Source organism: Pithys albifrons, chromosome 21, assembly GCF_047495875.1.
Source record: "Pithys albifrons albifrons isolate INPA30051 chromosome 21, PitAlb_v1, whole genome shotgun sequence".
Classification (NCBI taxonomy): Eukaryota; Metazoa; Chordata; class Aves; order Passeriformes; family Thamnophilidae; genus Pithys; species Pithys albifrons.
Genome location: NC_092478.1, coordinates 6760235 through 6777136, shown reverse-complemented (window position 1 = coordinate 6777136; position 16902 = coordinate 6760235). Strand labels below are relative to the sequence as shown.

General features: G+C 45.6%; 1 protein-coding gene across 5 annotated transcripts in view; it reads right to left on the bottom strand.

Annotated features, from left to right (window-relative positions):
- Positions 1-16902, bottom strand: part of ACACA (acetyl-CoA carboxylase alpha) — a 124618-nt gene that overhangs the window by 62732 nt on the left and 44984 nt on the right. For all 5 annotated transcript variants that reach the window (XM_071574734.1, XM_071574737.1, XM_071574736.1 and 2 more), the window contains 7 exons: positions 15867-15980; positions 15137-15226; positions 14580-14698; positions 6885-6908; positions 4054-4197; positions 3409-3505; positions 2040-2147 (listed from right to left, as the gene is read on the bottom strand). In XM_071574734.1, the coding sequence (XP_071430835.1) occupies positions 2040-2147; positions 3409-3505; positions 4054-4197; positions 6885-6908; positions 14580-14698; positions 15137-15226; positions 15867-15980 (696 nt within the window). The remainder of the gene's footprint in view (positions 1-2039; positions 2148-3408; positions 3506-4053; positions 4198-6884; positions 6909-14579; positions 14699-15136; positions 15227-15866; positions 15981-16902) is intronic.

The window sequence follows — 16902 nt, the reverse complement described above, 5'->3', positions numbered from 1 at the left end:
GAAGCCCAGACCAAAGGACAGATCCAGGCTCTTAGCAGGGAGAAGAGAAGGCTTTGGGGGCCAGGCTTCCAGTACCTTCAGGGGGTTATAAAAAGGAATGAGAGAGACTTTTTATATGGGCAGAGAGGGACAGAATAAGGGGAATGGGTTTAAACTGACAGAGGGCAGGTTTAGACTGGATATTGGGAAGAAACTCTTCCCTGTGAGGGTGGGCAGGCCCTGGCACAGGTTGCCCACAGAAGCTGTGGCTGCCCCATCCCTGGAAGTGTCCAAGGCCAGGCTGGATGGGGCTTGGAGCAACCTGGGCTGGTGGAAGGTGTCCCATAGCAGGGGGTGGAACTGGGTGATCTTTAAGGTCCCTTCCAACCCAAACCACCCTGGGATTCCACGGTTCTATATTGCAAAGCTGATAAATGACAGGTGTTACTTATTCTTTCCAAACAGATCCATTGTGTTGCTGCTTCCTCAAACTCCACTAAGCCCCATTTCAAAGGAGCGCTGCCGTCAGTATTTGCCACACCACTGATCCTTTCAAGTGTTAAGATCTCGTAATTCTGCTCTTTTTAAAACTTTCTCCTTTCTCCTCCTTTTTCCAATTTAAAAGCAAAGACCACAAAAAAGAAACAAGAACTCAGCTCGAGCAGGAACAAAACTAACCCTCTCGGCACAGACTGCGATGTTTCACTAAGGTTAAGCCCTTTGGAAATGAGCAGCAGTGACTGTATTCATGGCAAGAGGAAGAAAATAACTTTAATAATGCCATGATTTAAAAAGCAAAAATTGTTATTGCTTTTAAAATTCCACAAGTGGCAGACAATAACAGCAGAGCAACAGGATTCTGATTACATGGTAATAATGTGGGTCTCACAGCAAGGCCACAGCTATTACAGAGCGATTAGCCATCAGCACCTGGAGAATCTCCATTTCCACTGACTGCCTCAATCTCCTCCACAAGTCATTTACAAGTATATGATCCTAATTTCTATTAAAAAAACCACACACAACATGCTGGGACTAGAAGATTATTTGGACAATTTGGATCAACCTATTTGATAGTTTAATGTGGTTTTGGATTTTTTTTTATTTTTTTAGATATTTTATTTCTGTCCTTTTATCCCCTCCCATAAAACGCCTGGAGCATGATCAAGGAGATGAAAAGCAGAACTAGTTTTAATTCTTAGATTTGATTATTTTCTTTGCTTAAAGAGACAGGAAGCTGCTGAAGCAACATGGATGCCAACCCCATTTTGGAACCCCTCATTTCTGCAGGATATATTCCCACCTCCCACACTGGGAAGTTGAAAGTGCTCCCTCAGTGCTCCCATAACCACTGGTGTTACAATGAATCCCAGTTCCTCCACAAGCTGGTTGAGTTCTTCACACTAACCTGAAAAGCAGGTGCAGGAACACACCAGAGAGGACACAAGAACACTGTCCCCAGCTCAGATTGTCTCACAACTGACCCAGCACAAACATTTGGGACTCAAAAGTGCATCCCACACTTAGGAAGGAGCAACAAAACAAGCCAAATCAACTCCCCTTTGGACAAGAAATATCATAATAACTGGATGCTCCAGCATGCTGACAAAGACAATAAATTTCAATTACATTAATACTGTGATATAGAAATACAGAATATTTTAATGTCACTTTCCATGGCTCTTGCTCATACAACAACTTTACCCCCACAAAAAGGGATACAGCACAGTTTTCCAGACCATCTGGAGATAGTTTCTGAAGGCTGATCTGATGTGTTTAAAACCTTTAGGGTCTTTTATCTATCAAAAATTGAAGGGAAGAAGTCCTGACCTGATGAATCAGAAAGAGAAACAATGCCCTGGTGGCTTCAGAAAGGTGCAGCCAGTCAAAGAAGTGGGAAGGTTTTCCATGGCATAAATTAAGGATGTTGCTGCTGCATCTGTTTGTTTTGAAAACAAACAAAAACCCCCGAAACTTATGGAACATACTGACTTTTCCCAAAACAGACAGAATGTCCTGCACAGTCACACAGACCCAGAGAGAGAATCAAGAGAACTCACCTTGCTCTGTGTGAACTCCCTGAACATGGCAGCCAGAGTGTCGTCATCGACGTCGCTGTCTGTTTTAATGGCAACATTGAGGATGTGGATGGGCTCCTCCCGGGCAGTCTGCAAGGGAAAGGAAATATTCCCCAAAACAAAGAGTTAACTTGGTAACACCTGATAGTTCTCAAAAGAGGCTCCCCAAATCCAGCTCTACAGCAGAGGTGCCCTGGGGAAAATGATCCCAGTGGAGCACATTGTAAAACAAGGAAAACTCTGAGGGAAATCCTTGACCCAGCAGCCTCATAAATCTGCAGCTTCACAGAAGTCAGAACTAATGTCCACAAACAGCAAATTAATCTGGAGAATGCAAATCTGAGGGTCACTTCTGACCTGGGTAACCCCAGTGAGCTTCATTTGGCTGCAGACAGGACACAGGGTCAGGGCATCTCTTTACAAGATGCAGCACCAACAGGCCATTGGAGGACTTTGGCACCAAGAAAAGTAATTAACTTAAGCAAATTCAAAGTGTAGGGGCAAAAAAATGTCAGTTTTCATACCTATAACAACATGAAATAATGTGGAAGCATCAATTACATTAGAGCTCCAAGAAATTACAAATTTAGCATTTAGGATCCTGTAGTTAACTGGGAAAAATGGAGTATGAACAGGAAATCACCGTGGTGTCCTTGGATCTGAGGACATTAAGGTGGACAGTAATATTCTGGAACAAGGCTGCAGTGTTTACAACACATCAGGATCAATGGATTACCTGAAAAACAAGCCCTTTCTGGACAGAGTGTGTTCCCACTGTGGGGGGCAGGACAGAGCATGGAGCGGCTCTGTCTCTGAGGGAAACTGGTCTTCTATCCCTACAGATTACAGACCACCTGCTTCCTCTGCACCTGTTCCCCACATCACTGCAAAACCCAAGGTGTTCCACTCAGCTCTTCCTCCTAAAAACAGTTCTAAGAGGGAGAACAGAGGGAAGAATCAGGATGTAATGTGACTGAGAAGGTTGTAAGACAGAAAACAGGGCAAGTCAGACTTAAGGCAAAGGCAGCTGAAGATGCATTTCAACATCCTGGTGCACAGAGAAGGTCTGCACACCTAATGGTGGGTCTAAACTCTCAGTTACACTGCTGTGGATCCAGTAATTCTGCTGATGCTAAAAGCTATAAACTAAATTTACATGGAGAGTAAGAGACTGAGCTGTTGTCTTTGGACAGAGTTGGAAAATGACCACCTACTTTGAGTCACCTGCTGTGGAACAAGCAAACAAATCACACACAGAAATACAGAAAGCTCCCAGCTGGTGAAAAGCATCCAGCCTGCAGTCCCTGCATGTTCCTGCCCAGAGCAACCTTCAGAGGAGAAACCACCATACCTTGTCCTCATCATAGAGGGAAGCATGGCCAGCTTCGGGGAACGTGGGGCTCTGTGGGGGAGAGTCGCAGAAACAACCCATCACTTCATCAAAGATCCTGGAATGCACCAGAGAAGGATTAGGCACAACACACTGCTGCATCCAGCACTGACCCCCAAAATCCTGCTGCTGAGGGAGAGAGATAAGAAAGAGCTCTTTGCAGGGCTGGACTCAGAGATGAAGAGGAAATTCCCCAAACCAAAGTACAGCCTGGATCATCCAACATTTGTCAGACACCTTGTGGGCGCAGGCTGAGGGTTCTGCTGGGGGGTTTGCCTATCCCAGGAGGTTGGAAGCACAAAGACACCTCCCCCCACACACATCTGTGTGAACAGGAGTGTTAGAAGAAAGCAGCACATCTGGAAATGGCCTCTAATCAGTCAGGGATGCTGATCCTTCTGACAAACTGCTCCTACAGCAGCCTGAAATCTCAGCTGGCTCAAGGAGACAGATGTAGGGATCCAAACGGGAAACTCCTGAAACTCAGCAGACAAGCTCAGGACCAGTTTAAACCTGACTCCAGACAAAGCAAAGACTCTGTCCAGTCCTATTCTGGCCCAGGTAGGAAGGTGGCCACACAACCAACCCTCACCCTTCCCCACACACCTGACGAAATCCTCGAAGGTGCGGAAGGAGACCATGCCCCCCATCCGTTGGCATGGGGGGGTGAAGGAGTTGTCCAGCAGCACATCACTCACACTGGCAACGTGGACCATCCCATAGTGATTGAGGTTGGAAGAGAAGGACATTCTAAACAGCAATCCAACAAGAACACAGTTAGCAGGGACAAGGGAAGGAAGAGCAGCACTGGAAGCAGATTTGTGTGTGTGCTTTGACCACCAGTGTGGCTGTTTATCCAATATAACTGTTGGATTTCTCAGCACACCAGACCTGTCTCCTCCAGAGTCCCTGCCGTGCCTCTGCTGCCACTAATGCCCTCACCTGGATATTGTCCCAATGTACAGGAACACTTAGAGTTAGAAAATAATGTTATAACCTTTTAAAACAGGTATTTCTCAAGGAGTTTCTTGAGATGAATTCTGACTATGCAAAGCTGAACTTATTTTCCCTGCTGTCTGTATGTTTTGCTTTACAGGTGGACTATGAGATAAACAGCAACAATTCTAAGCTTTGATATTTGAAAGATTTAGTAAATTTTTACAAATTAACTTGAAGCACACCATGCTGTATTATTTAATTGATTCCATGATTTTTCTGATCATAGTATAATTTACATTCCTCAAATGCAGTGTGGTACAGTGACCTCTCCAAAATCCTCCACTGAATCGGGAAAAATGGGGTTTTCCATAGTCTTATATTTGTATTCCTATCCTAAACAAAGCCCAGGACAGAGCCTCCTGCCTTAGCTAATGACCAAATCAATGTGCTCCTCCAGCTAATTTAATCCATAGTTTAATAAAATTGCTACTCCTTCTAATCACTGATTTTACTCAATTTTTGGTTGGCAGGTGAGGAACACAAGCAGTTGGTCACATATTTACCTCAAGGAGCAGGGAACGAGCAGGGAATGAGCAAAGCTCCACAGTTACTGCTGCCATGCTCATACCTGAGATACACTGTGGAACAGCATCTCTCATACAGGACCAGTCCCTTATTTAATGAGGACCAGTCCTTTACTTAATGAGGACCAGCACAGATTTCCACAAGCTCAAAGGAAGGCACTAAGACACTTCTGTTTCAAGCAGGAGTACTGATCTCTGAAGGTCAGCATTCCTTCTGGCAGAGGGCAAGACCCTGAATGAATTAAAAATCAGAGTTCTCACAGTTCAGCTGCAGCACAGACCAGTTGTGAAACTGTTTTATTTTGAGATTTAGGCCATTATTATTATTTTCAAGATTACTATTTCTGTTCAAGAAATGACTGGACGTGGCACTCAGTGCTTTGGTCAGGTTGATAAGCTGGGGATTGGTCAAAGGTTGGATTGGACAATCTTGGAGGTCTTTTCCAATCTAAATGATCCCGTAATTTTCATGGGTTGTTTAAAAAACCCATAATGTAAAGGTCAAGGCTAACAGAGGAAGTTTCTCACACAGTGAGCAAAAAGCACACCACTAACTAGACACCCTTTCTCTAGTGACCAAAACTGGGGTTTGCCTTCTCAGCAGGAATTATTTCTAGTTTCTGAGCTTTGCAACAGACTCATCTTAATTCTTTGAGAGACTTCAACAGCTCCCTGCCACATGGTGAGACCTCCAAGCTTGTTCTGAGGAGAGACAACCCCAGAGCTGGCCGGGGCAGAGCTCTGGGGCACAGGCACCACATGCCCTCGTCTCACCCTCCCTGAGCCTGAGAAACACATTCACCAGGATAACTTCTGTCCTCCCCAGCTGCTGCCACAACAGGAGGCAACAGAGGGGAAAAAAAAACAGGGAACTGATTCAGCACAGCACATGGTGACTTAGAGCTTGTGAAGTCAAAAGGATGCTCAGCTGGTGTGTTGGATGAGGTGCCAGTGCCCAGTGGGAAAAGCAGGGCCAGGCACACGGACCCAGGACCTCCCTGAGCGTTGCTGACACAGCTACTTACCAGCTTTACTGAGATTTCCTTCTTTCCACTTACTAAAACCACTGTGATATGGCCCCAAGGATAGTGTTAAGAAGCCTAAAGTATCATCAGTGTGATTTATAGCTCTCCATGCTTTAAGTCACTCTGTGTTTCCTCAATTTATCTCTGATTAAGAGCAGTGAGCTTTCCAAGCCCATTTTTACTATTTTTCCCTAAATAGGCTTGTAAGCAGTAATAAATAATAGGTATTCACATTTTGAAAGAGAGAAATTTTTCAGGACATGCCATGGTGTACATTTCTTACAACTAATACAAAAACTACCACAGAACGGGAACTGAACAAAAAAGACAGCAGACATTCTTCATGTATTATTGAAAACAAGAAATACTTTTCAACTGAGACACAGGAGTAAAAATTAGCATCCAAACCACAACAAAACATGCTGTCAGCTGTTTGAGATGTAGATTCATCTATGGTGTGAGGGAGGTGAAACAGCCTCAACAAATTCTAAGCTATGGACAAGAAACCAGGGTAGCAACAGGTTGGGCTGGGAGGAACTGCCTGGGTCACTGTGATACCCTGCCAGAGGGTCAACAGCTGGGAATCCAGGAACAAGAGCCCCTGAAAACAGCAGTTTGTTGTGCACCATACTGCAGATGAGCTGAGTCACCCAGTAAATTTAATTTCAAAGATTGCAGCATGCAAAGATTTTTTTTTTCAAATGGTAAAGAAAAGCTGAAAACATGTTTTAGACAAAGGGAGAGGAGAAAGGAAGGAAAAAGAAGAGTTATGGTTGAGTTTCCCAAGTAAAGAGAAGGGCACTACAACAAAACATGTTAAAACATTCAGGATTAGGCTACTTCTTTCTAGTCTGTCTTTTGAAATTTGAAAAGATGACAAGTACCGTACCTGTTTAGCGTGGGGATGTTCCCTCTGTAATCAAACAACCACAGTTAGTTACAGACTGGTTAGTGAAAGCCATAATACAGAACCATCATCAAGCTGATGCACAGACCAGCAACAACTTTACAAATTACTAACCCCAAATTTCTCAGCTATCAGGGAGAATTCACTATCAGGGGCCCTGAGGAGGCACCACTGCCCGACTTCACTTGCCATGGGCACAAGCCAGACCATGCAAAAACATGCAAATAATAAAATACCCCAGGTAAACACAGTGGATTTGCAAGGCACCCCATGTTCTTACTCATCTTTTATCGTCCCCACTTCAAGCCCTTTGCACACACTGAGTCAGCTCCACAAGCAAGACCAGAAGGGAGTTTGCACTCCCTGACAGAACAGCAAACAGCAGAGATGCAAAAAATTACCATCTTACACAGGAAAATTGCAACAGGTTCAGGAAAACCAGCCAAATCCTCACTGCCAAACCTCCAGGCTAAGCAGTAGCCCACGCACCAGCTCCCACAATGCAGGAATAAAGCAAACACGCACACATCACCGTGCAATAATTTGCATTTTCAGCATTCAATACCAAAAAGAACAAGCTTAAGGCTAAAAAGAGCGAACTTCAAGAAAATTTTACCATTCCTTTTATAGCATCAATCCAACTCTCCCTGTATTTGCCTGCTGACCACAGCTTAGTGATGCACACAAGGTAGAGGAGTGAGGGGAATGTTTTCACACCAGCAGAACAGCCCAGCCCACACCAGGTACAGCCAAGAGAGCATGAGGTGGGGTACTACTCCATGCAAGATGGAAATACTGCTGGGATCTGACATGCAAATTGTAAAGATTAAAATGAAGAAAAATCCAGGCACACAAGAGGATTGTGCAAATAGATTAGCAAGCATGACAGGATGGAAAGGAGAGCTTTGAGGAACATGTAACTGGACCATTCTCCCTCCTCTTCACTGCAGGAGATCAAACCACTGACTTTCGTGACATCCTAGACCATAGGCAAGATCCCAAGTTACTGGGCATGAAGTCTCAGTATTTAATGACCAGTGTATTCCCATGGTCACAGTATTAAATATCTTGTCTGCCTCTGGTCCTGTCCCAAACCGGTTTTGTCACAGCAGAGTCACATTCATTACAAGGTGGGATGCTGGGTGAATTACTGGTTAAGGCAAAAAAATCCCATAATCTCCTTAAGCCATACAGGACAAAGTAAAAAATTACCTAAAAATACATCTTTCATGGTAAAAACCACAAGTATTTAATTTGAGGCAGTGGAGAGAGATATTGTGCTGCAGAGCCTGCGGTCAGGACCGAATGGGCCAGAAGGCCTCAGGGGGCTGGGACTATTTTTTGAGCTTGGCAAATAGTGGGAAAGCTGCATGTGATCTACTTCAGTTGGAAAAATAGTCTGGAGAGGACTGGCAGTTCCTACCCCCAGCAGGAACGCTCGTGTAGCAGTCCCTGGAATGCTTTCAAAAAACAGAGAGAAAAAACAGCATAACAAATGTTCATTTCAGCCTCAGAAAGGGCACCCTGGTGTCATGCTCCAGGAACTGCCTCCAGCCACTCAGTGCAGAGCTGAAGGGACTGTGGCAGGAATGGCATGGAGGAAAACAGGAAATGAAGTGGCTGGAGATGGCAGGGAAAATACAAGGACAGTTTTCAACCTGTGCACGGTGGGTCTGGCTTTGTATCTACAGGTCATCACAGGCATAGAGGGTTTTCCTAACACCAGCTAAAGAAGGACATGGAACTGATGGAGCAAGTCCAGGGGAGGCCACAAAGTTGCTGAGGGAACTGGAGCATCTCCCATATGGAGACAGGCTGGAAGAGCTGGAGCTGTTCATCCTGGAGAAGAGAAGGTTGTGTGGAGACCTCAGAGCACCTTCCAGGGGCTTCAGGGGAACTGGAGAGGGACTCTCCATCAGGAACTGGAGTGACAGGACAAGGGGGAATAGGGTCAAGCTCAAAGAGGGGAAATTTAGGTTAGACATCAGGAAGAAATTCCTCCCTGTGAGGGTGGGGAGACCCTGGCACAGGTTGGGCAGAGAAGCTGTGGCTGCCCCATCCCTGGAAGTGTTCAAGACCAGGTTGGATGGGGCTCAGAGCAACCTGGGGCAGTGGAAGGTGTCCCTGCCATGGCAGGGGATGGAACAAAATGGTCTTTAAGGTATCTCCCAACCCAAACCATTCCAGGGTCCTGTGTCAGGGCCAGCCTGTGCAGCTGGGGCCATGTCAGAGCCCTCCAGCAGCACCAAGCCCTGGGGGTGACATGGGCACAGCAATGCTGGCCCTGCTCCCCTCAGCCACCTCCCTGGAGCTGACCCCAGGCTCACTCACCTGCTCACCACTCCAGCCCCAGCCCTGCTCCTCATCTCTCCTGAACTTCCAAAAATGCACTTCTTGACTGGGGATCTCACCAAGGATCTGCTCCACACCAGTTCCAGCTCTACTGTCACCATTCCTGCTCCTCCCTGCACTTCCCAGTAAATCTGAATTTGGTTCTCCTTGCCCCCCTTTTCTCTTTTTTCCTGTTTTTTGTTTCAGACACGAGCTCTGACCCCAAGGGATGGCCATGCATGCAAAGCACCGCGGGTGAGCTCCAGCTGTGCGCCAGTGCCAGTGCAGGGCAGAGCTTCTGAAATGAGGCAGCAAAGCGGAATCAGCACAGGTTGGCTCAATAACCCACTTGTAGTTATTAACAGCAGTACCACAGGAGAAAGAGCAATTCCACTGGCTCTGACCAGTGCCATTCCTCTTATGTTTCTCCATTTCTGTTGCAGAATCTAACCAGAAGGCTGTGAAACATGCCTCAAACCATACATTTTGATTGGGTTTTTCCTCTCCTTCTTTCTTTCCTTATTCTTCTGCTCCCTCTGTGATTCAGCCAAGCTGAATCTGCTACTGAAGTCCAATTTGCATAAAATTATCATCGTTCCATTCAGTTTGCTGCCCCTTCCACAGCCCGTTCTTTGCTCTGCTGGAAGATTTTGCCCTTTCCGAAGCAGGCAAGCCCAGGGAACAGCAGCACATTACTGCTGCCTGCTGCCTAATTAACATCAAACCTCAGCACAAAGCTGCAGGGATTTACAGGTGTCCTGGAATCATTTTCCCCTCCTCCCTCCCGATACAAATGAGTCTCTCACAACAAGGAGGGGACCTCAAGCTGACACCCCACAAGTTACCCCTCTGGGGCTCTGGGTACAGTCAGAGCCCACAGCAACACAGCTGGTTCACTCCTGGCATCCAAAGACTGATGCAAGAGGCTGTTGTAGCAACTAGTCCACAGAAAATGCTCCCATTTTGTCAAAAATTCAATTATGAGTACATAATTGTAAAATGATAGTAGGAAAGAGCTCATATGCACTGCTCTAAGTGTAAGAGATTTGGGGTTCTTAAAAAAAGCACTGTTTGGGAACAGGGATATTTAATCTGGCTTTCAGCCTTCCAAATGGTTTCTCCCTGTAAGTTAAGGAAGAGGCTGACAAAAAGGAACAACTAAAATACCCCATAGATGATAAAACATCAAGAGACAGCAAAGGAGAGATCATGTACCACTCTTAAGCCTTGAAATCAGCAACATCCAAGTCCAAGGAGGGTGTCAACAAACATCCACAAGCACAGAGAGAGATTCTGGGCAAAACCAAGCACAAGATAGTTGAGACATTTATACTGATGGAAATACCATTGGATGGGGCTTGGAGCAACTTGGGCTAGTGGAAGGTGTCCCTGCCCATGGCAGGGGGTTGGAACAAGATGGCCTTTAAGTTCCCTTCCAGCCCAGGCCTATGATGATGATGAAATACAAAGCAACTAATGACTAGGCTTGAAGTCCACTCTTGTAAGCATCATGGACAATGGGATGCAGTCCCAAGAATGAATTCCACCCAGACAAGTCTAAGCAAGGCATTTGCCTATACATCCATTTTTGCTGAATGTGTGTATTCTCAGCTCCAAAGGCAACCAGGAGGGCTGGTGTAAGACATCTTGTTTATCAAGTTTCCAAAGTAAACTTGCTTTAAAGCTAGGCAAGCCCATTATCAAAACTTAAAGTCTTTATCTGCAGTGCTAAAACCTTCCTTACTTCTTCCTTCCAATGGTACATGCTGACTGAGATCCCTCAGGACATTGCAAGGCCAAGCGTGCCAGCTGGGGGTGGCATGTGGGACAAAGGGAAGGTGTGGGCAATGCCCACATGGATTGGAAAGGCATGGCCATGGCATCAGGGAGCAAAACAAGCTGGGTTATACTTTAGTTTCCTTTGAGGCTCAACATATCAGAAGGCAGAGCCCTGGGGTATTGCTGCCATACCCAAAAATCAAGATATTCCAGCACTTCTAAGTCACCTTGTCAGCACCTGCCTTGGTATCTGACATAGGGAACAACCTATCTCAGAGGAAAACAGGGATCTGTTTTGTGGGGACACATTCACCTCCAAGTTCTTTCCTCTTGACCCTCCAGTACATCTATTATTGGGAAAGGAGAGATCAAGGGAGCAGCTGACCACCCTGGCAGGGGGAACAGGGGGAGCTTGAGAAAATGGGATGCTCTGAGGGAGCAGAGCAGCTCCAAGAGCTGGCTACAGCAGACAATGTCCCAGTTTAATTTAAACCTTACAGCTTCAGACACAAGAAAGGCTGTTGGAAAGCAAGAGAGGAGAGGGGATTAGAAAAAAAAACACTTTTGTTGAAAAAGAACTATAATTCCCTCTCCTCAACACACAATGTTTCTTTGAACAGAAGATTTTAAGCTATGATTAGGCAAGGCCTGTTTCATGTGCTGAATACCTCAGAAAGGCCTTTCAGTGTCTGTCACCTGGGCTGGCACCCTCACAAAGGCAGCTGAACTCTCTCAACACCAGTCAATATTCCACTAGTTTCCCATCTCAGCAGGGCAGGCAGAACAAGAGGCAAGCAGAGAACAGCTCCCAACTGGGCTCATTCCTCCCTCACATCTTTTCTCCCCAGGACTCTGGCTGGCTCAAAGAGGCAGGTTATGCCAAGGGAAGGGCTCTGCACACAGCAGTTGTTTGCAGCGTGGAGCCATCGGCATCCCGGAGATCCCCTTCTCCTGATTGGATTTCTGCAGCAGCTCCGCTTGGACAGGGCTCACAAACTGCATTTGCTGCCAGATGGTGACACTGCACTCCTCATCTGCCCTGTGCTGGGCAGAAGGAACGCTGCCTGGATCAGTGAAGCCCTCTGTGATTTCCATTAGAAGCTGTTTTTCTCCCTAGGACTTTCCCTTGCCATCAGGATCAGGATGGGTTATTACAATCAGATGTTTTCTACTAATTTCAAAAAATAATTCCCCAAACACATTTTTGCCCACAAACCCCACCAGGAGCAGGTTGCATTCCTGTGACTTTGTCAGCAGATTTAACACTTTTTCTGTCCTCTCTGCCTCCATTTAAAGCTTTCCTGTGGGCAGCTGATGGAAATTGTTCCATGGGCAAAAACACAAAGTCTGAGTCCAAGCTGTGATCACACATCACAGACATTGTTTTTGTCACAATTAAGTAAAGTCACAGCTGGGTTAAATACCAATAAAAAAAGAATTTAAATATAAGTTCATAAATTTAATTAGAATTTAAACCATTATCAGTTTGCTATTATGAATATCTGTTTCAGTAAAAATTTGGGCTCCCGAAGGTTCACAGAAATCTGACACAAAAGGGACCAGGGTTTAAAAATATCTGATAAAGTGAGGAAAAATGTGTGGCATCAGAGAACACCAGCTCCAAAAGTAAATGCTCTCTTAAGGGCTCTCTGGGATCTGCTCCTGGTTCACCAGCCCTGCAGAGCCTCAAGGGACATTAGGGGATATTTTCGCTTTGGGGGTTGCCCTTGGAATTAATTTTTAGCTTTTCAGTCTAAAAGTTTGTGCTACAGAAGATACAGAAAAGCACGAGACAAACACAGAACATGGTCAAAAACAACAAAAAAGACTTAAGCAGGACAATGTCAGAGTTTTGAGATTTCTGTGTCCTGGGTTTAACACCAGAGGTGCCTTCAGAGCTCCTTAAATCCACACACCTGTGCCACCCCCAGCCCTTGTGCACCCTGTGCTTCACCCCAGGCACACAACAGCCACAGCAGAGGGAAAGTGAGAAGCTGCATCAAGCACCAGGAGTCAGAATCATCACTGGCAGGTGGAGGCACCTCAAGGGAGCAGAACTTGCCTCTGCGGGTGGTGAATCTGCCTCTGGACCCTCTTCCCTTTGCACAAGGACTGCAATGCATTTGTCACCCATCAGTGCTACTGATGGGTGAGGAGCAGAGCTGAGCTCAGAACATTGTCCCAGTCCATTCAGTGTAAGGGGAGAGGAGATTTGAGGACAAAGAGCTGTTCCTGAAGCAGGAACAGTTCTCTCTGAGCTGACCTTGCCTGATTAAGCTTGTGCACAGAACAGAGCAGTGGGCAGCACAGGCAGGCCAAAAATTACCAAGCAACAAAGGTAACTGAGGCCATCAGAGAAGAAATGGAGAAAGAATGAGGGAGGGAGAGAGTATTATAAAGGAGTACTAAAAATAATATGTAATTATTTACAAATATTCCAGAAATGTAGGAAACAGATGAGCCCAAATGCATGTCCCATTTGTACTAGGAGTGGCTGGTAGGGCTGGTTGGGGACAGTCACTCATTTCCAGCAAACCAGATTCTGAAAACCATTTCATAAAAGGTACTGATGGATTCCCAATGAAGTGAGACTGGACCCCTCAAAAAAATAAAACCAGGAAAAAGATGTTTGGAAACAAAGGAGGGAAAGAGCAGTGGTGCTGGAGCAGCACAGACCAACAGTGGCACCCGGCGGCCACGGGGACTCACTGCGGCCAGGGAAGTCAAACACAAAGTATCAGCTAAAACACCCTCCTGAGTCAAAAAACACAGGGACTCACTGACCTAACAGATGCTGAAGTAGCAACCTGGTCTAGTGGAAGGTTCCCTGAACAATGACCCTTAAGGGGCCTTCCAAACCAAACCACTCCATAATTCAATGATTTGATTATTCTGCAAGTTCTGATAATTGAGTTTGTTTAGTTTTCTTTTTTAAAATACACTAGAGATGCCACCTTTGTCTAGACAGGGCAGCAAGAGTTGATGTTTTTAGTTGCAGTCATGAGAAATGCAAAATACTGACTGAAAACCAAACTATGCCCACTCCAGCATTTTATATCAAACATGCATCTCAGTCTGCTCCTCAAAAGCAAGTGCTGCAAAAGATATCACCTTATCCAGCAAAGCCAGGTGGGACAGTAGAGCCAACACAGTTAGAAAGGGCTGGTAGGAAGGGGACAGACTGTTTGACTGTTCAGTATTAAAGTTCTGAGTAACTGATTATTCTGTCTGGAATTGTATCTTTCATAAGGCTTGGGATTCAGCCAGAACTGACATTCTACACATAAGTTACTAGCCAAGTGGAAGTTAAAAATCAGAATAAAATGAAACCTGTATCATATTTAAATGAATCCAAACTGCCCAAACGACAACCCCCAGTTTCTGAAGTTTTAAGTAACTCAGGAGAAGGAACCAGATAATGTAAGTTTTATCTTAAATCATTTATGCATATTTGAGGCAATGGGGGTCTCCCTTTCCGCCATTTTCTACTGCAAATTTTCTTTGCCAAGGCAGGATGAGCCCCTCCTAAATCTCTAACTCCAAAAGCACCTGAAGATGTGATCTGACCTGTTGGGGTGGGAGGTGGGCAGCATGAACTGGAACTCCACCACGCAGGTGTTGTCCTTCAGCTGGCGGTGCTGGACGCTGTTTAGCTCATAGGCAATATAGGCCCTCCGAACATACACCTGGGGAGAGAGAAGCTGCATCAGCTTCACTGCGCCAAGGAAGCAGAGGGAGAAGGCAAATAATACACCAGAGATTTCAAACATATTAAAAATAAAACAGATGCCTTCAAATGAGTATCTAGATAGAACTCGAGTTTGATCAGAATTTGAAGTTATGCTTCAGTCTGGCAGGACAGAAGCATCAGGATTATGATCCCATTCTCTGACATCAACTTTACTTCTTCTTTCAACACCCTAACCCTCTTCACACACAGATAATTTGAATTTGAAATTTCAGGCAGTTATGAACATTAATGCTGTTCAGTGCCAGACTCCAGGCATGCTCAGTTCCACACAACCTACAGCTCTCCAGATCCTGCAGGGTAACAGTGCTCAAAACAAACCAAACCCACAGAAAAATTAAAAATACTCTTTTTTTTTCAATGGGAATAAACTTACCTCCAAAGCTGCCATTCTTACCACCTGGTTACTGTGGTAGAAAAAGTTGGGGAGCACGTCAAAGATGGATGTTTCAGATAAAATGAGTTTCTGGAAGAGATCACATTAGGCAGAGGTTTAAAAGAGAGAATTCCCTTGCAAATGGGGTCAGGTAAAAAAGGAAAAAATCAAGCCTGACTAGTTCTGACTTCTAAGCTTTTCCTGTTGTACATCAAGGATTATGAACTTTTTTTATTATATCATAGAATATCCAAAGTTGGAAAGGACTCATAGGGATCATTGAGTCCAACTCCCTGCGTCTCACAGGACCACCAAAACTAAAACCACATAATGAGGAGTGAGATCCAGAAGCATCTTGAGCTCTGGGGCCATGACCACATCCCTGGGGAGCCTGCTCCAGTGCCCCATCACCCTCTCGAGTGAAGAACCTCTTCTTAATGTCCAATCTGAATTTCCCCTGGCCCAGCTTCCCTCCATTTCCTCATGCCTGGTGACCAGAGAGGAGATCAGCATCTCTGCTCTGCTGTCCCCTGTGAGGAGGGTGTAGACTGCCATGAGGCAATTCCAGTATCAGTGGAGGAACGAAAGCAAAACAGAGAGGAAAGCTGGAAACCAGACCAATACAATTTAAAGCCACAAGCACCTTGGGACTGGAGGTGATATTTAATACAAAAACGTGAAGATCAGCAAGAAGAAAGCAGTGGAACAAGGAGAGGAGCCTGGTAGGTACCTGTAGGTTCTCAATGCAGAACTGGTGTCCGTACATGTCGATAGCAGAGAGGAAGATGGACTCGACCTGGTTGTGACGCAGCTCGTAGGAGGGCAGGTGGGAAGCAATGAGAACCTGGAAAACCACAAACACAAGGACTGTCAGTGATAGGAGCCACGCTGGACCTGTGAGGGGCTGTCACCTCCAGGCAGAATCACTCTGCTCCATTCCTGAGGACACACCAGCTTCCTCCTGGGAATTCTGTGGCACCTGGGTGACGCTGCAGACTCTCTTCCCTCCCCAGCCTCATTTGTGTATCTGCTCTGTTTGTATCATTGGCAATTCCCCACGGAGGAAAGGAACAGCTTCAATCAAGTTCCATCAGTGCATGTGATTTAGCAGTGCAGAGCAGTCCTGGGGATTGCCTGGCCGGCTGTTAATTGGGAAGCAGAGCTGGCAGGGAGCAGCTGTGGGAAGGCCCATGCACAGCTCTGGAGCAGGGGAGACAATAGACACCAGTGCCAGGTATTAAATACCCCACATGAAGGATGCAGAGACAGGAAAGGGAAGCAGCTTGCAGGGAAAATGAAGGGAAAGAGCAACACAAGGACTGCAGCACCATCCCCGGTTGCTGTGGAGAGGTTCAATAATGGAACAGTTCAAGGACACAAACACAATCTTGAAGGAAACAGAAGGTCACTGAGCAGCTTCAAACACCCTGTTCATTTTCAACAGTCAAGCTCTGAAATAAAGGGAGAGAACCCCAAAATGTCAGTTTTCCTGCTTAAGACTTTTAAGCTGGAGATAGGGACTGTGGAATGAGAGGAGTGATCAGACTCCAGAGCCAGCATGATCATGAAACCACTGTGCCCTCTCACCCCTTCCTGCAACAGAGGAAGAGGGAAACCAAACTGTTAAAGAAGAAGCTCACAACAATATCCATGTGGCTACATGTTTCAAATTAGTTCTGTACTGGACTCTTAGAATGGGGAGAACCAAGAGTTTTTCCACTTATTTTCAGGTTAAAACAAAATTGAAAAAATGCAACTCAAAAGCT